The sequence below is a fragment of the Glycine soja genome, chromosome 11 (assembly GCF_004193775.1).
Source record: "Glycine soja cultivar W05 chromosome 11, ASM419377v2, whole genome shotgun sequence".
Taxonomy (NCBI): Eukaryota; Viridiplantae; Streptophyta; class Magnoliopsida; order Fabales; family Fabaceae; genus Glycine; species Glycine soja.
In genome coordinates this window covers 11913759-11933588 of record NC_041012.1, presented here as the reverse complement: position 1 = coordinate 11933588, position 19830 = coordinate 11913759, and the positions used below count along the sequence as shown (strand labels likewise).

General features: G+C 33.2%; 2 protein-coding genes and 1 pseudogene across 2 annotated transcripts; 1 reads left to right on the top strand and 2 right to left on the bottom strand.

Moving 5' to 3' along the window:
• The first annotated feature begins 9046 nt into the window (after positions 1-9046).
• Positions 9047-10371, top strand: LOC114377506 (UPF0496 protein 4-like). The gene has a single exon (XM_028336047.1). It carries the CDS (start codon positions 9236-9238, stop codon positions 10190-10192), a length of 957 nt encoding a protein of 318 aa, XP_028191848.1. The 5' UTR covers positions 9047-9235; the 3' UTR covers positions 10193-10371.
• Positions 10372-11019: 648 nt separating this feature from the next.
• LOC114377507 (agamous-like MADS-box protein AGL15) lies at positions 11020-17879 on the bottom strand. The gene is made up of 8 exons (XM_028336049.1): positions 17389-17879; positions 15409-15484; positions 13160-13224; positions 12941-13040; positions 12772-12813; positions 12111-12152; positions 11829-11995; positions 11020-11329 (listed from the first exon to the last, which is right to left on the bottom strand). The coding sequence occupies exons 1-8, from the start codon at positions 17568-17570 to the stop codon at positions 11275-11277; spliced, it is 729 nt and encodes a 242-aa protein (XP_028191850.1). The 5' UTR covers positions 17571-17879; the 3' UTR covers positions 11020-11274.
• Positions 17880-18306: 427 nt separating this feature from the next.
• Positions 18307-19458, bottom strand: LOC114372935 (annotated as a pseudogene).
• Positions 19459-19830: the final 372 nt, after the last annotated feature.

The following is a 19830-nucleotide window of genomic DNA, read 5'->3' as shown; positions in this document are numbered from 1 at the left end:
AATTACATCAAGCCTAGGGGTTCTTAGACCCTCTTCGGTCTATCAAGTAATTTCACTCCTCAACTTGTTTAGCTGGGAGTCTATTATGTCGAATAATCTTGGAGTTTCTTCGGTCTTGCACAATGGTTGTTTTGACTCTAGAGAACTTGGATTTCCTAGTCTATTTGATCACTTCAAACTCCAAGTGCCATCATCCTTCAATCTTTGAGTTGGGGAACGCTTAGTCCAAGAAATTGATAAGTCTACTATAATATTCTCGGCTAGTCAGTCTCAATTTAGTCAAGGTTTATTTAGTCCAGATGACCAGTTGTTCTACTCAGATTTAACATTCTTAGCCAGTCGGTCTCGATCTAGACGAAGTTTGTTTAGTCCAAGAAATCGATTGGTCTGCTTGAATCTAATATTTTCAGCTAGTTGGTCTCGATCTAGTCAGAGTTCGCTTAGTCCAAGAAGCCGATTGGCTTACTTGGATCTAATATTCTCATCTAGGTGGTCTCAATCTAGCCTTAGTCTAAGAAGTCGATGAGTCTACTTGAATCTCATATTCTTGACTAGTCGGTCTCGATCTAGTTGGAGTTGACTTAGTCCAAGGAGCCAATGGATCTCATAATATTCTTGACTAGTAGGTGTCAATCGAGTATGAGTTTATATAGTCCAAGAAACCGATTGATCTACTCAGATGTAATATTCCCGACTAGTCAAACTCGATCAAGTCAAAGTTTATTTAGTCCTAGTAGCTAATTGGTCTACTTAGATATAATATTCTCAATTAGTCGATCTCGATCTAGTCTAAGTTTATTTAGTCCTATTAGTTGATTGATTTATTCAGATCTAATTTTCTTAGCAAGTTAGTCCTAATCCAATATGGATTCGTTTAGTCCAAGAATTTGATCGGCACTTGGTCCTTTATTGACACAATATGATAGTGGCATGCATCAACATGTTCTTTGACTATTAAAAATTATGGTATATCATACATGTACTTTTGGCGTTTGGATTTGATAAGTGCCATAAAAAAGGTTAATTACAAAAATAGTCTCCCTATTTATCCCAACTCACCAAATCGGTTTCCATACATTTTATTTTATTATTAGAGTTCTCCTTTTTTTTTTCAAATTGACTATTTGAGTCTCCATAACTAAATTTGAACATTGATTGTTAACAAAAAACATTGATTATCACATGTCATTATGTAATTGGTCGTTGACTGTCACGTGTCATTAATTAGATAATGACACATGACAGTCAACATTTTTTTGGTTAATAGTCAACGTTTAATTTAGTCATGAGGACTCAAATAGCCAATTTAAAAAAACAAGATTATGATAGTAAATTAAAATATAGGAGAACTAATTTAGTGTGCTCGAAGTTTTTTCCATCTTTCGCATGTATGTGCGCATGTTGTGTGATATTACAGTCCAATGAGAGATAACTTATAAGAACATGGGAAAGAGACTCTATATGTCGGCGACACCTTGATTAAAATCAATTTTCGGTGCAGACTTCTGAAATTTGTCATCGTCAAATCATCTCGATCTCATTAGCAGATTGAATTCGTGATTTTGTAGTGATGCATGGGTTTTACCATTCTAGATACCACATCCCCGAATGTACCTGTGTCTCATTTAAGCTTACACAGGAGGTTCATGTGTTCATAAATTCAATTGCGTGGGTCTCATTGCTTTTTGACACTTTTTTCAAGCCCATATAGCAGTGGCAGAAGCCATGATGTAATTGTAGCATAATAATACTGGGTATAATCCTTCAGTCATATGATGACATGGTTGGACATGATTTATTTTAACACCATGATTTGATGCGGATTGACCTATACGTGGCTTCAGTGCTTGAATTTGCACAATAGCATAACATGTCATGGTATTATAAAGATGTAGTATGGCATTTGAATTAAGGCATAAGTGTGTTTCTTTACATAATTAAGGCATTGAAATCCATTAAGCCTTTACACAACCACTACTAGGAATTTGTGTTTTTACGACATACATTAACTACCTTAGAAAATAAGAATAAGGCGGTAACATTTTTGTAATTATTTCACCGAAAAAAATCTTTTATGATGCATATTTTAAGATAGTTATTGAAAATCTCTTAGAATGTGTGTTGATCATAAAAATTAGGATGGATTTTATCCTTATCTCAGTTGAGTTTAAAAGCCCAATGTATGAGTCCACGCGCGCAGCCAGCAAAAATCTCTCGAACTCTTGAGCTTCTACGCAACAAGCTCAATCTCTCGAACTTTCACGGCCGCCCTCCATCAACAAGTTTGCCTTCCCTCGGTGAAGAGTTCTGTCGCGTGTGAAGCCCTCCGTCGAAGTGCATCATCTCTCTCTCACTTGCGGCATCGTCTCTCTCATTGGGCAGAAACCCTAGGCCCCAATCCCATGAAGGATAAGAAGTAGAGGCTCCGCTTAGTTCTGTTATGATGTAGAGGCACGGTAACTCTCTCTCTCTCTCACTCACTCACTCACTCACTCACTGCTTTGATTTTGTGTTGATGATGTTGCAGAAGAAAAAGAATGGCGGCAGAAACGACAACAACAAGGAGAACGAAGGCACCACCATCATCGTCGTCTTGAAGGTCAAAACGGCAATAACATACCTCCCGTATGTTATTTTCCCCGTTTCTGTTTGGGATAAGACTTCTCATTTCCTCTATATCCTCTCACCATTATTGCCTCAATTTCATACTTTCTTTCATGATCACAGTTTAAGGACTGCAAATTCTCTGCTTCTCTACACATGGAGCCGGTGTCATGTGCTAATTTCTCTACACATGGAACGTAGACGAAGAAAGAGTAGGAGGAATAGAAGAAAAAGAAGTAACAGGAGCAGGAAGAAGAGAAGATATAGCGATTCAGATGAGAGAGAAGACAGGGAGAGCGATGACTCTGATAGCAGTGGTAGAAAGAAGAAGAAACGATCTTCTTGGGTATGACATTAGCATCTACATACATTCTCTGTGTATGACATGACAAAGACATAGTGTTGTGCCAATTTGATCACGTTGCTCACTTATTGGCAAATAGGGTGGTTTTAGACCGTGTACCTCTATCGAAGATTATTTTTAATTTTCTTTTGTACATGATATGATATGTATACGTCAATATATTAAATTAAAAATTATCATAAAATATATTGCATAAAGATGATTTTTTTATTTATAAAAGTAAGAAGAAATTTTTTGTTTAGATAACTACGATGAACAATTTATTTGAAGTAAAATTACTATTTAAATTGTTATAGTTAAATTATGTTTTTTATTTTAATAATTGAAATATATATATATATATATATATATATATATATATATATATATATATATATTACGGTTATCTCTTTCCTGATTTAAATAATTTATTGATTGTTTTATTTTGTGATAATAGAACATATAAAAAAAATATAACAAATAGGTCATTCGTTTTCATGAAAATATGGAGAGATTTAAACTTAACTTATCACATAAAATATATAAAATATAACACACGGTGATCAAATTTTTTATAAAAATAATTAAGAAAATTACAATGAATTCCCAAGGATAAATGTTTTAATTAAATAATTTTTGCTGATCAAAGTTAATATTTATTTTACATAATTAATATATATTTAATTGAATAAAGATTTAATCACTCATTTAATCTCTGTGATTAATAAGTGAATTTTTAGTCCCTGAAATTTATCTTTTAATTCCTAAATTAAAGTTCATTCCATTAAAATTCTTTAACTAACAAAGGTAAAAAAAATTAACAGAAACTTTTTGGGAATTAAAATGTAAATATCATGAACTAAAAAATTCACTTATTAAACTTCAAGTACTAAAAAATTCACTTATTAACTATAGAGACTAAAATAAATAAATTTAAAAACTATAAAGATTAGATGAGTAATTAAACCTTGAATAAAAAAGTCAAATATTAATATAATCACTATTATTTTCTCCACGTAAAATTAGTGTCTGAAAGTAACTTTTTAAACACATAAGTATTATTTTTTCTTTTTCTTATTATGTTCTCAATTAAATAAATTATTTGTGATTTTTTATCTGGACAAATTTTAATTTTTTTCTATACATTAATATGTATATGTCAATATATTAAAATAAAAATTATATATAAAATATATCACATAGGAATGAACTTTTTTATTTATAAAAATAAGTAAAAACAATTTACTTAATTTACAGAGATAAACATTTTACCTGATGTTACATTAATATATAAATTATTATGGTAAAATTATATTTTTTTTATGAATGTACAAAGATAAAAAAGTATAACATATTATATTACATACAATACAAAACCAAAAAAAAAACTTAAATTGGTGAGTGATAACCTAGTGTAGTGCATGGTTGAACGAGTCAAAAACTAGTATATATTAGATAAACAGAAGGTTTACATAAAAAAAGATAGGATATGAAGTAAGATACTATACGCCACCCAAGCAAAAGGGACCATGTTAACAAAAAGGAAAGTCCCGCTGTATAGGGAAATCAACAATGTAACAAAATCCAACTAAAACTGTCCATAAGAATTCTAAAGGTTGAGAACACCAAGAATAGAAAGAGAAACTCCGCTTAATCCTCTTTTTGTACAACAACCATTGCCAAGATAATCTCTATATTTGTCCCACTATGCTCTCAATATCAAAAACTAGTATATATTAGATAAACATAAGGGTTACTTATGCTGTAATTTGTTATACAAGATTGTGTTTAAAATTCTGGCCAATCGTATAGTCCATGTGCTTGAGACTATTATTGGAGAAACTCAAACTGTCTTCATTAAGAACAGAAAGATGATGGACAACATCTTCCTAGTTCAAGAGATTTTGCGCAAATATGCACAGAAAAGATCCTCTCTGAGATGCCTCCTGAAAATTGACTTGCATAAAGCTTATGATTCCATTTCCTGGGAATTCTTGGATTGGATGCTTAAGTCCATTGGCTTCCCCGCCCAGTTCTGTACTTGGATCATGGAATGTGTTTCTTTCACTTTCTTTAGTGTGACAGTCAATGGATCCATTTATGGCCACTTCAAAGGGCAGCGAGGTCTTAGACAAGGGGATCCTCTCTCCCCTGATCTGTTTGTACTTTGTTTGGAGTACTTTTCCAGAGATATGAGCAGCCTCAAGGATGATGCCAATTTTAAATTTCATCCCAACTGTGCAGGTATTCAACTATCTCATTTGGCTTTTGCAGATGATATTATGCTTCTATCTAGAGGAGATATCCCTTATGTGTCAACTATGTTTGTCAAGCTTAAGCACTTTTGTAAGGTTTCAGGACTTTCCATCAGCTCTGATAAATCTGCCATATACTCATTCGGTATTAGGTCTCATGAGCTTTCTCATATTCAACAGCTTACTGGATTTAGCTTGGGTGGCTTCCCTTTTAGATACTTGAGTGTTCCCCATTTATCATCTAGATTAAATGTATGCCACTGTGCTCCCTTGCTTTCCAAGATTAGTGGCTTGATTTAGGGATGGAGCAGGAAGTCTTTATCTTATGCAGGTAAGCTAGAGTTTATCAGAGCAGTTATTCAAGGAATTGTGAATTTCTGGATGAGAATTTTTCCTTTGCCTCAATCTGTTATGGACCGGATCAACGCTTCGTGCTGTAATTTTCTGTGGGGCAAAGCGGATATTGGCAAAAACAAGCCATTGGTTGCTTGGTCAGTAGTTTGTTCTCTGAAAAAAGAAGGAGGTTTAGGCCTTTTTAATCTCAAGGACTGAAAACTTGTGCTTCTTTCCCGTATCCTGTGGAACTTTCATTGTAAGAAAGATTCTCTATGGATTCGGTGGGTTCACCATTACTATTTCAGAGGGAGTGATGTGTGGAATTACAATACTTCTTCATCAAATTCAGTTTTGATAAAGAGAATCATTCAAATAAGGGACTTTATTATCTCCAAAGAGCTAAGTACGGAAGAAGGTAAAAAGAAGATTCAATCTTTGGATCACCAATGAACAATTGCTTGTTGGCAAAGTCTATGAATACATTAGAGGTGCCAAACCTACTGTTAGTTGGTGTTCTGTTATATGGAACCCAGCAATCCCCCCTAAGATATCTTTCATTCTATGGCTTGCTAAAAGGAACCGGCTGCTTACTCTTGACAAAGCTGTTTTTTTGAAGAAGGGTTCTCTCTGCCTTTTATGTTCAAATGAGGCTGAGTCAAATGCTCATTTGTTCTTTTCTTGTAGAAAATCTCTCCAAGTTTGGGCTCATATTCGTGATTTGGCTCCTTTCCGCAGACGTTTCACTTCTTTGCAGCTCATTATTGACTCTTTAATTAGGGGCAAATCCACATCAGGTGTTCAAGGGAAATTTCGTTGTCTGGCTATAACAATTATAGTCTACGGCATCTGGCTGTCTAGAAACAAGCTGATTTTTGAAGATTATCAATTTTCTGTAATAGAGGTTATTAGCAAGATTAAGTTTCTTATGTATAGACAAACGCACCTGTTGCATTTGTTTTAACATCTTGATATAGACCTTATTGTATTATGGAGACTTTTGATTTTCTCTAACTACGGGGTATGTCCCGTTTATTGATGTATCATTTTGGGTTTAATATAATTTACATTTTTCTAAAAAAAAACATTACTTAAAAAAAAAGGATATAAAGCAAGATACTATACGTCACCCTAGCAAAAGGGACCATATTAACAAAAAGTCAAGTCCCGCTGTATAGGAAATCAACAATATAATAAAATCCAACTAAAACTGTCTATAGGCATTCTAAAGGTTGAGAATACCAAGAAGAGAAAGAGCAACCCCGTTTAATCCCCTTTTTGTACAACAACCATTGCCAAGATAATCTCTGCATTTGTGCACTATGCTCCCAATATCAAACGGAGCCCTCTCGTTGGAGAACTTAATTAGTTAATTATTTTTATCTTATTAATGAAAATATTTAATTTTATAAACAAATGTATTTTAAATATGTGTAAAAATAGAAATAATTTGTGTGAATACACCAGGAGGTACCTTACTAGTTTTTATATAAAATCTACTTTTTTAGTGTGATTTCATCTCAGTTTAAAATTTAAATTTAATGCTCCTTCATATTTAAAATAATATTAGATTATTATATTATATTAATCAACATCCCTCCCCCATACCTTCGCATAGCGAAGAGCCTCCGGGCAATGGGGTACGAAGTTTTTATTATATTATATTAATATTATGAAATAATACATTTTTACCCTTTCGACCCTAAGATCTCGAGCAACTTAAAAAAGTTTCTTCAACTTATAACACTCGCATAACTTGTGGAATTCTGTACCCTCACGGTCCCAAGGACATCAGTCGGCTTCATCATCAAGCATCTTAATCATAATTATTAAACTTGTTAATCCTCAAATCATGCTAGCTAGAGAATCTGCACTATAACGAGGCATTAATAATACACATGATCAACAACTATAATGACTAATTGCATGATTTCCTCAATCAATATTCCAATCAGGCCAATCCTTATAAAAGTCACTCAAATCATACCTAAATAATAAGAACGAGCTACTCCCTACCAATGCACATTTTTTTCCATACACAAGCACACATCAAGGGATATCTCATATATGCTCATCAAAACTCATTCTTTTGAGCCTAAATTGACTAAAGTATCAAAGCTTTTACAGGTTCCTCCACCCAATTTGTACTCGTAAATAATTTCCCGTGCATTCAAGTGGCATTAACGGAACATTGGTAAGAACACCACATCACCATCACAATTTTTTTACACTATTGATACATCACTTATTTTCTCATATCTTATTTAATTATCAATAAACATAAATTATATGGATGCATTTGATATATACTAGTTTATTATTATATCTACAAGTTATTTTGGTACATGCTTAACAATTAACACCACAAGTACATATACAATGAATTAGTTATTCCTAAAATTTCATAATTACAGTATGTATATTTAAATATATACATTTTATTTTAATGTTTAGTTAACTTAATTTTAACTATGAATAACGATTGACACAGGTGACAGTGTCTTATGTTCTTCAATTAAGTGGTCTTGAGTTTATATCCCAATTAACCTTGGAGATGCTTCTTGCGGGGACTACTAAACCAATCGTTAATGAATCCTAATTAATCCTAATTGGGTCAGCATAGAATAATCATATATTTGGATCCGCATCTCAATGTGTGAAAAAACACGTGTATCGACGTATGAGTGATGCAACTAATATGCCTAGCTTTTAGGCCAACATGGCAACAAAACATGGTTCCAAATATAACATTAATCGCTCACTCAAAATACTGTATGGCTTTGGGGTCGTAGTTACTCAAAATAATTTGCGTCAATCTAAACTAAAAAAATAATTTATTTATTTGGCTGGAGCGCTTAATTAGAAAAGGTGCTTATTTGCTACCGTTGCTAAAAAAGGAGACAAAGGAACATGAAATCTTTGGTGCATCATCACACGTCAACTAATATGAGAATTTCACTATTAATTTTTTAATTTGACACATCTTATCTTTATCTTTAATTATTAACAAACCTGCGAATTTTACTCCAAATTATTTATCCATTAATAAGCAAAAAATTAGGAATAGAATTGACCAAAAAATAAAATTTTAGGACAAAATTTGCCAAAAATTATATTGGTGTAAAATTTGTCAAAAAAATTTGAGAATAAAAAGTGAAATTATGCTAGAGTAAAATTATAGAGAATATAATCCATAAGTTTTTTAAAAAATTAGAAATAAAATACACCAAATTAAATTTATTAGGATAAAATTATAGTTTATTGCTAGCTTAGGTAGCTGGATTGTGCTTCAAGGCATGTCCAAGTGGACCCAATTGTGCGCGCAAGTGCATATGCAAGTGCAACACCGTGTGTTTAAAGTTGACTTCAACGCAAAATCGAGTCCCAAGGATAAGCACATTTGACCGCCGCCAAATTAATTTGCCCCTTGTTTCTTCCGTGTTTTAAATCACAAAATTCTGTGTTGTTTGGTCTACATACTACTTTATATATAGCCCACTTTTTTTAAGATCAATCCAAACAAAACCTCAAAATCTATATAATATAATAACCGCAGAAACTTGATAACATAATCATTTAGTCTAGCGTACACAACTAAACTTTTTGAAACATTTCTTCTGAATTTTAGTTGTCAACACCACCCATTTTTAAAGCTTTGAAGCATCATCATCGCTGTGTTCTAGTTAGCTTCCAATAACTAATGGTACTTTTGACAGAGAAACTTGCAAAACGTTACTTCAACTTCAAGCTGGAGAATCGCCACCATGCCATTACACATCCTCAACCAGAGGAGTTATCATCTTCACTTCTTGCGTTTAAATCCTATGTGTCCAAATCAATTGACCAATTAGCATTGGATTTGAAACCTGGATCAGAGACCTTGTCCTTGACATGGTTTGGAAGGTGTTTTGACCTCTTGCCCTTAATCAACAAGGCTTTTGCAAAGCTTGTTGCGGATATTGACTACCCAATGAGTAAATGGGAGATTTTTTCCATTGAAGGGTACTACTTGAGCTACACCTTGAGTTTGCTAGAGCTTCTGAATTCCATTTCTTCTTGTTTTTCTCATCTTGGCCAAGCTAGCCTTTCTCTGGTTCATGGTTTGACCCTAGTGGAGAATTCACCTTCTTTGGCTACAAAGCCATATCTGAAAGCAATTCAACTTCAACAAGGGTGTTTCAGCACCAACTTTGGTCAAGATCATGATGACGAAAAAAGGGTTTTTTTCTCTGGCAAGGAGTGGATGGTTCATGAGGCTGTAAAGGAAATGAGGAGTATTGGATTCTGGGTATGTGGGGTTATGTTGTCTTGTTTATATGGTGATGGTAAGCCATACATGGAGCTGAGAAAAATTGCTGGAGGGTTTGATGGTGGTTCTCTAGTTGCCACGCTTGATTCCAAAATCGGTGAACAGTTGATGAAGCAAAGGCCAATCTTCAGTGAGATCAAAGAGGTAAACAATGCTGTTTCTAACCTTCTTGTTGCTTCTGATGAAGTGAGACATGATGCAGCCAAGGAATTGCAGACAAAGCTGAGTGTGTTGGAGAAGCTATCTGATGATATAAGGAAGGAGGTGGATAATCTGTTTGCCAATGTAATGACTCAGAGATCCGAATTAATTGATGGCTTTCGGCTACAGAAACAGCCACAAAAATAAAGTGTCTGACCATATATATTATGTATAGATCAATAGTTTTTAATTGCTTTTGTATTGTTTATAAATTGTATCCAGTCATGTAACTAGTAATACCTAGTCCTAGTGATTATTTGCACAATTAGGAACATATATAATGAATAATAAAATTATGGTTCTTCATATTTTCAGTTGACAACCTATTCATGATTCAAAATTATGCAACTTTGTCAACAAACTTAATACGGTTTTTTTTTTTTTTTACTTTCACATGTTTAGGAAAACTTATCTCCCACAAAATAATGGCTTTTCTTTTTCTCAACAATTCTCTAAACAAAACGATTTTTTTTCCTCCCCTATAAGACAAGGAAAATGATTCCCCTTCCATGTCACTTGTCCCTCCATATGAAAAAAATAAATATCTCCAATTATGCATCAAGGAGAGAAAGGACCATTACACTACATTTTTAAGCATAATTAAACATTTTACTTTAAATGTGGTTTTCTTCTTGTTCACATGGCGCGCAGACTAGAAACAGCAGCCCACGCATTACAGGAAAACTGAAAATAAGCAAGTTTTTTTTACCATTGCAAGTATCTGTTTACATACAAATTGTAAAGACCACGGAAATGTATAATTGCCTTGCATCATTCAGCAACCAAGTTGGTGGTTGCACATGATTAGGACAGAAAGAAAACATAAAGATAGACTAATGTGGAACAGTAAAATAAACCTAAACATTAAGACAGTTAAATAAATAAACCAAGTTGGTGAAATGATGGTATAGGCAGCTGCCACCAAGTTGGTGGTTGCCCATGATCAAAGAAGAAAACATAAAGAAAGATTAAAGTGGAGCAGTAAAAAAAAACCTAAACATTGTCTTCATAAGACCTTTCACAGTTAATTAGGCCAGAATTTGGTAAAAATGGTCAATGTGCATCTTGTCAATATTCTAAAAGAGCCAAATTCCAATTTATAACTTGAGAATCACTTTTGGTCATACCTTTTCTCCCTAATCTATATTGTACATAACTACAAATGCAATAAATTAGTCTGAAATTCTATTTTCCCTGTTGAAATAAGAAAATCAGAGAACTAGGCTGAGTCATTTGAAAAGGTTTCTTTCTTGGGGGCCTTCCTCTTGAACACCAGCAGGCAACCTACAGAATGAGACCAGAAAAGTCGGGAAATGAACATAAAATAGGAGGAAGATCCTTCAAAACTTGCTGTGTGCTTTAGTACATTCAAATCTTTTAAGGTGTGTAGCTAACTAATTTATCTAGGTCTGAAAATGCTCTAGATAAAAAAACTGAGGGAAAGAGGTTTAATTAATAATGGAAAAACTAATGCAAGAAAACTTGTTGAATTCAAATATATATGCGACTATTGCAACATAACCCTATGCAGAAGTCATGCAAGGCACTTGTTTTGTTAATATAAGCTGAAAGCAAAAAACACTGACAGAATTGATCATGTGTGGCTTCAGTTGCTTGAGACTGTTTTTGACCCAAATCAACTGTTTTTGACCCAAATCATAGGGAAGGTATTTTATCCAGGAAAATAAATAAAAGTATTGTTTTCAGTTTCACACAGCAAATGTAGGCCATCAAGATCTTACGCAACTTATTTTAAAAGTGTGGTAATTGAAAAACATAGTACCCCAAATGAAATGCTGTATCTGAACTCCCTTTCTCATTTCCACAGTTATTAGCCAAGTTGAGACATCTGGCGCCAGTATTTACAAAAGTATTCTTTCTTTCAGTATGTTGGTATTGGAATGGGACCATGCTTTCTGATTGTGGAAACAGACACCGAAGCTCCTCAATCTATAACATGATATAGACAGAAAGACAAAGCTATTAGTGACATACATCATTCAAAGACAAGAGATGCTGGAAGATCAATATTGCACATTAAGAATAACAAGTGAATAATATTTGCCTGTCTTCGCAAAGTTTCATTCTCCAACATAACCCGCTGTTCCTGAAAAAAATAAACCAAACAAGTTACTATGACAAAAGGAACATATACCTTTTTCCTTTACTACGAAAAAGTAATTAGTATATTTCCAAGTTATATTAAATCCTCAAATTGATACACATTTCAGTTTTATCCACAAATTTCTAAACACTAAAATCAAATTCTTCAACTGCACATAAGGTCTAACATGCTGATCTGGTGTAGTTCATAAATATCATGCTGATCTGGTGCAGTTCATAAATATCTATTATGAAATTCTCTGCTTCTTCTGAAGTTATTGATCTACCTATTTCAGAAATCATATCTTCCATATTGAGAGAAATTACACATTATCTTTGCTTATAGAAATACCAACAAAAATACATTTATAAGATTTCCTTTGAGAATAACAATTATCATTGAAAGGGTTGATTTCTTATTTACAAATAGTCAAATATTCACTAACATGATGTAGGCTGAGAGAGTTCATCATTTGGTTAAATGCTTTATGGGTGGATATCACTATATCAGTCCTATAAATAAGCCATTTTCACATATAATATCAAATTTTCTTGCAAATTCTCCTAGGTTTGTGAGGTCCATTATTATAACTTCCTAAACCTAACCTCTGATTCCAATATACCTGAACTCTAGATTGCTCTAGTTGCTCCATGAGTAATTCCTCCTGAAAGATCAAATGTTAAGGGTTGAACATTGCTCTGAACAGAAACCATTAATTATGCTCTATTGGTGACCCTCAATGAAAAGGAAAAAAAAGGAACGTAGTGAAGGGGAAGAGGGATAAGTGAGACCTTTCTCGCCTTGACAGACAATAACCCCTCATTAAGTTGCTGCTCTAAATTTTGCAATTCCTTTAAACCCAATCCTGTCAGATCCTTACCCACCAACTGTCTATAGTCACAAAGGTAAAGTATTCATAAGTTGTACTGCTATCGACAGAAAAAGAAAAGGAGAATGCAAAATAACAATAATATAAAAGAAATTTTCTAACAGATTGACAGAACACATACAATTGCTTTGTTTCTAGCTTTTCAATTTCCTCTCTTAGAATCTCCACCATCTTAGAATCTTCCTTCTAAAGAAAAAAATATATTAGTAAACATAATAATCCCATAATGAAACAAAGGAGAGATGATAACAACGAAGTACCTAATGAAAGAAATTTTAAAAGCAATGCAGGGAAAATAATATTTACAGCTAAGATAACCAAACTACCAAATAGATTATCTACAATGGCAATTGAATGTCAAGACATAAAACAAAAAGTTGTACTTATTTTATATCTTAAAGGTAGAAATTGGAGACAATACCGTACCATGAGTCACATGGCTTAAGCATCTTGAGTACATCATACAAAACAATGGAGAAATAGAGGGAGGTGCAAGCCATAGGATTCAAGCATGGTGGATAAAATGGAGGAGTGTATTGTATGTATAATATAGTACCTGAGTTAATGGTTCTTACTTCACATCTAATCACTAATTATAGAGTTCCAGTTGGGGTAGTGTGTTCAAAAATTACCAGAGCTAAATCGATCATTTACTCTTTGTGATTAGCTTTCAGAATATACTATAAAACTTCAAAATAACACCATACTGAATGTCTATTGAGGGATATAATGCAGCATGAATGCTTACTTCTAGAGAATACTTGTCATTAATCAAAATAATGATATTGACAAGACAAAAACACAAGAATGTCAAGAAATAATCTAAAATTGCCTATCACATATTGCTATATTAATCATTCAAAGAAACAATCATTGAATTTCTAAAACTGAAAACTGCCGATTCTTTATAGTTCTTGGCATCACAAATCCTTGGATCTAAGGTGAAGTACCAACTATTGCCTGCCACAATGTGGTAACAGATTCAAGTTTACCCATTGAAGTCAAACGCAATCCTTGTGAGACTGATCACATATTTGAGGCATGCTAATAAAACACCAAATGAAGTATGTATATTAATATTTAATATGAGATTTAAGTTCCACTTATTGAACAAGTTTATGAATTATTTAAATCAGAAAAGAGATTAATTTAAAACTAGACCTGAATATTTAACAGGCAGAAAAACATAATCTAACAAGTGCCTTTCACAGGATCTATTGTCCGTTATATGGAAATATAATTTACAATTAACAATGCAGCTCCAAAACACATAATTGATTGAAAGTTTGTCTGAATCTTAAATAAGGAAAGAGTTTAATGTCTATGCATTGATGGTGTAAAACAGTTTTACACCATCATCCAATCACAAATCACCGTTTGAATTGCTTTAAGATAATTATTTTAAAAGTCAACTAACTTACCATACATGGTGGGTTGTGATTGGATGACTGTGTAAAACTTTTTACACTGTCATTGTGTAACCCTTTTTCTCATAAGGAAATCATGTACAGACTTATAAGAAGTACTGCATATGAATTAGCAGGTGATAGAAACCAAATTTACTGTAGATATGTAGAAAATACTCAGAATCGTGCTCTGATTATATTGGAAAAAATTCAAGTCTCACATCGGCTAGAGATAAGGGCAAGATAGAATATATAAGTGGAGGACAATCCTCACCTTATGAGCTAACTTTTAGGATTGAGTTAGGCCCAAACTCACATTCTAAGAGGGTAAAATGGAAGGTTTAAAACCTTAGAATGAAAGAAAACAACAAATCAGAGAAGGAAAACTTCTCTGCCCTGTGGCAACAGCCAGCCCAAAAATAAATGATTGCCTGCCTTCATAGGCCAGATTGTTAAGCTGTAGCTCATTAGGTTGAATATTTCCCATCTTGCCCTTTTTGTACCATAGGCCCAAACCACTTCTTCCTTTTCTAGCCTTCCACCATATATCTAACAGGAAACCAAAGTGAAATTCATTTTCGGCAAATAAATTTTTTATTTTCCCATTGACAATTAAATGCTTGTGCTATAATATATTGTCAATTTTATGATAAACAACATTGCAAAAAAATAGAATGCACAATTCAAAAACAACAACAATCAAAGTCTTTATCACTGCATAGGGTCGGCTACATTTAAACAACCCCATTGTGTACTGTCAAAAACCAATCTTTCAAAGGGGCCATTCAGATTAAGGTCCATTTTAATGGTTTTAATGAAGAGTTCTGTTTGGACTATAAATAAAGCTAATAAACTTGATAAAAAAAAAATATATTTCTTACGTGTATCGAAAAATGCTCAACCTATTTCTAAGACAGTGAAACCTTAATGAAGGTTAATAGGAAAGAGGAGTAAAAGAGAGTACCTGTGTCATAATTTCTGCTACAGCAGCATCTGTAGAACCAAGGCATTTGTTGTATCTTGAAAGTGTTCGCTTCATACTGCAAGAAGGATTTGTAAGTATACAAAATAATATAGTTTGTAGGAAATGAGCCAGGGCATTTTCCCTCCCATGTATGAATTTGATAGGACAGTTATGTATTGTGTCTTTTGGCAGTTAAGCATTTGCATGACAGCTATTGTATTGTCTTTTTTATATGTGTTGGAAAAGCCACATAAATTGTGGTCACCCCTAAATAAAGGGGGGTGTTGAAAGTCCCACATGACAGGTAACCGTGAGCAAAATGGGACATGTTGAAGTCCCATATCGACTAAAAATAGTGTATAAATTATATAAGTGGGGAGTAATTGTCACCTTAAAAGTCAGTTTTGTAGGGTTGAGTTAGACTCATAACTCACTTTCTAACAAGATGTATATGGCATGGCCTGGCAGTTTCAGTATTTTGTCAGTAGTTTGTATCAACTACCAAGTGAGTTTGAGAAAGACTGTCTGTTAGCTTAAGCCTGTGTATTGTGTTTAGACTATAATTCTTATCGTACTGTTTTGATCCATCCATCTGCAACATCACACAAACATACAACACATGTTTCTTTAACATTGCAGTCTTGCATTTCACCAGGGGAAACATTAGTGAAAGCAGTATTATACAATCACTACTAATCTAGGAACTGAGACCTGTTAGACCAAATAAAATCATTTACCTTACTTTCCTTCAATTTATCCATTGACCATCATATTAATTTTATAAAATCTTTTATATACTCAGCGCCTTTGACATAAAGCAATAGATTCTAGAAGCTTGTATAGTTGTATAAACTTTAGTATTTTTAATTAAATCATATATACAAAATATGGTGAAATTGAACACCAGACAAACTAATTTTGAAAATTTCAGCTGATTATTTATATAAAACTAATACATAAAAGTGAAAACAATGAACAGTCAAACAGGACACAATCCATTAGTAGGGTTGCCCTGAACAGACCTGAGATAGACAGTGACCCCTGACATATTTCAACAAGTGCTGAACAGTGGATAAATGAAGTTCATAGATACAGAATTGTTGGAGCAATGATCCTCAATTACACACAAACCAACAGAAAATTTAAATTTTCAACCTTTTACATAGTTGAAATTCACTCCAAAACCATAACTTCCCTGATAAGATAACCATGTAAAACAGATCACACACACACACACAAAATGTTCAAAACCATAAGTTAATATTTTTTTAGTGCATGCATCGGGGTAGACACTAAAACACAAAAAAAAAAAAAAAATAATTCAACTGGGAGAAGGTTTTGGAAGTGAAACATTAGCGTAGGTGCGAATGAAAAGAATTTTTTTACTTTAAATGTGGTGGGTCTTTTTACTTTGTGAAGACTAATAGCAAATATTTTTGGGTGTTAAGTTTTTAATTCCTAAACTGGTTGAATGCCATTTAACTTTTTTCCAATAAGTTTTTGTTTGATTGATTAATGTCTTTTAATTTTTTTCCATTAAAGTTTTTAGTCTTTAGACTAATGTCCCTTTTTCCATTAAGGTTTTGGTTTCTAAACTTTGAAAAAAATTTAGTTTTTTATCCTTAAAATCTCGTTAAATAAATAAAAATAATCAGTTCAAGTTTTTGTTCATATACTAAAAACTAAAATTTCTAAAAATCTAAGGACCTTAATCAATCAAACAAAACTTTAAAGCACTAAAAACCCTAATGAAAAAAAGTTGAAAAACTTATGATCAGTCAAACAAAACAAAAGTTTAAGGATTTAAATCTGAATTTTAAAAAAGTTTAAGAACTAATAATTTAATTAACCTAACATTTTTTTTTCTAATAGACCTAAAGGGGAAGTTTTAGTTGTTTTAGCTTGTGTCAATCCCGCGAAGAGCCAATAGATAAAAGTAAGAGGACATGCAAGGGTGTTGGAAAACCCGAGGGGACGCACCCGGAACTGGAAAACTCGAAGAGCTTGCCAGTGTTGGAGAAAACTATGACAGCAACCTCGGCGTCACAGAGAATGGAAAGTTCCTGAGCCTTCTTGAACAACCCTGTTCTCCGCTTCGAGAACGTGACTTGTCTGCTGCTAGCATTGTCGATTCTTTTGATCTCGATTTTCCCTCGACCCATTGGCTTTATTTTCTCGCTCTCTCAGAAATGCGCAAACATGCCCAACTGAACGAGGAATTAATTAGAGGTGGTGGTGGTGCTTTGGGAGGAGAAGCGAATTCAGGGTTGAAGATACGAACGAAGACACTAAGTAAGTAAGACCCCTTTTACTGAGAAGACGAAGGGGTTGTTGCGATTTGCGAGACTGCAAAGCGTTTTACCTCAAATAACCAGAGAGGTTTGCTGGAAACGGCAACTTTGCATGGCTCCGTGTTGTGTTCTCTGGGCATTTAGAAACTGTTTCCTTTTTGCCCCCATTTTGGATTTTCCTCTGCACCCGCGGGTCCCACTTTTTTTCTTTTTCTCCTCAATTTCAATTGTTTTTAATTACGGTAGAATGTTTATATTGAGATCTTAGATATTTTTTGGTTTTTTGGTTAATCCACAAATGTCACTTAAGATTTTAAGATATTTTTATTTCATCTCATTTTGAAATCTTAGATCACTTTGTGTAGGTTAAACACGAATCTTATTTTTAAATATTTTATTTAAATTTTTATTAAATTAAATATAATTAATTAAGTAATTAATTTTAATGAAATAAGGAAGAAAAAAATTTATAAATATTAAGAAATAGAAAATGAGCATAAATTTAATTTTTATTTATGAATAAATGCAACACATTAATGCAAAAGAAAAATTAAATTTTATTGTTATTGTAACTGTAATATTTTCAAATATGTTCCACTAAGTCTGTTTAAAATTGTTGATGAATTTGTCTTGTTTGTAAGTATGTAGTAAAGTTAAGAGGAGCATCATGCGATACTTCAACATTTGAAATATCATTAACTATGTGATCATATTCAACATCCACATTACCACTGAACGTATCTCATTCATCTTCGACAATCATGTTATGCAATATAGTACATGCCAACATTATATCCTTCATCGTATCCATGTTTTAGGCACGCGATGGACCACATATAATTGCGAATCGAGATTTGAGCACACCAAATGCTCGTTCCACATTCTTTCTCGCTTCTTCTTGATATTTTGCAAATAATTTTCTTTTGGAACCTTGTGGCATTGGTATGCTTTTCACAAATGTGGCTCAATCAGGATAAATATCATCTGCAAAATAATACCCCATATTATATGGAGTTTCATTAATTGTAAATTGTACTGGAAGAGCTCGACCTTGCAAAACGTCATCAAACACAGGCGATTTGTTTAACACATTAATGTCATTGTTTGAATTTGCAACTCCAAAAAATGCATGTCAAATCCACAAGTCTTGTGAAGCGACAACTTCAAGTATTGTTATGGGTTTGCAATGATCACCTCTACGATATTGACCCTGTCATGCAATTGGACGATTTTTCTACTCCCAATGCATGCAATCAATATAACCTAGCATACCTAGAAATCCTTGTGCATCTCCAATTTGTAGTAGGCGATTGATGTCATTGTCGTTAGGTCTTCTCAAGTACTCTTGTCCAAATATCTCATTGACACCCCTTACAAATTTTTGTAACCATTGAGCTGTAGTGCATTGGCCAATTCTAACGTACTCTTCCACACAATCAGCAAGTGATTTGTATGCCAATATACAAATAGCTGCAGTGCACTTTTGCAATGGCGAGAGACCCATTCTACCAACAGCATCAAGTCTCATTTGGAAATATTCATTGTGATTACTAAGAGCATTGACAATTTGATTGAACAATTGTTGTCGTATTTGGAACCTATGTCGGAATTGAGTCTCTGTGTATATCAAATTTTCTAAGAAATAGTCATTTATCAATTGTAGATGTTCATCTTCACGATTGAGATTAATGACTCTTCTAGGCCTTCTGTGTTGATTGTTGTTGCCTCCTTGTTGTTGCATTGCACGTAAGTAGCTCATGACTTATTCATCACTATCGTCGTCAAGTGTTTCATAATCAATTTGTTTCCAAACTCTATCGAAGTCATTATTTCAACCTATTGTATGAATGATTGATTGCATAAACAAGTGAAAGAAGAATATTGTTTGAAGGAAACTTACAACAATGAATGAGAATTCACAATTAAATAGAAAAATGTACAACGGCTAGTTTCATAACGGATAGTTTTGCAACAACTAGTTTTATAACGGCTAGTTTCACAAATAAAAAAATTAAACAAATTAAAATACGATTACAAATAAAAAAATACAAGTGAAACATGATTCCTAAAATTCAAATTAAAAGACAATACAACAAATTAAAACTACCTAACAAATTAATACTAGATTCCT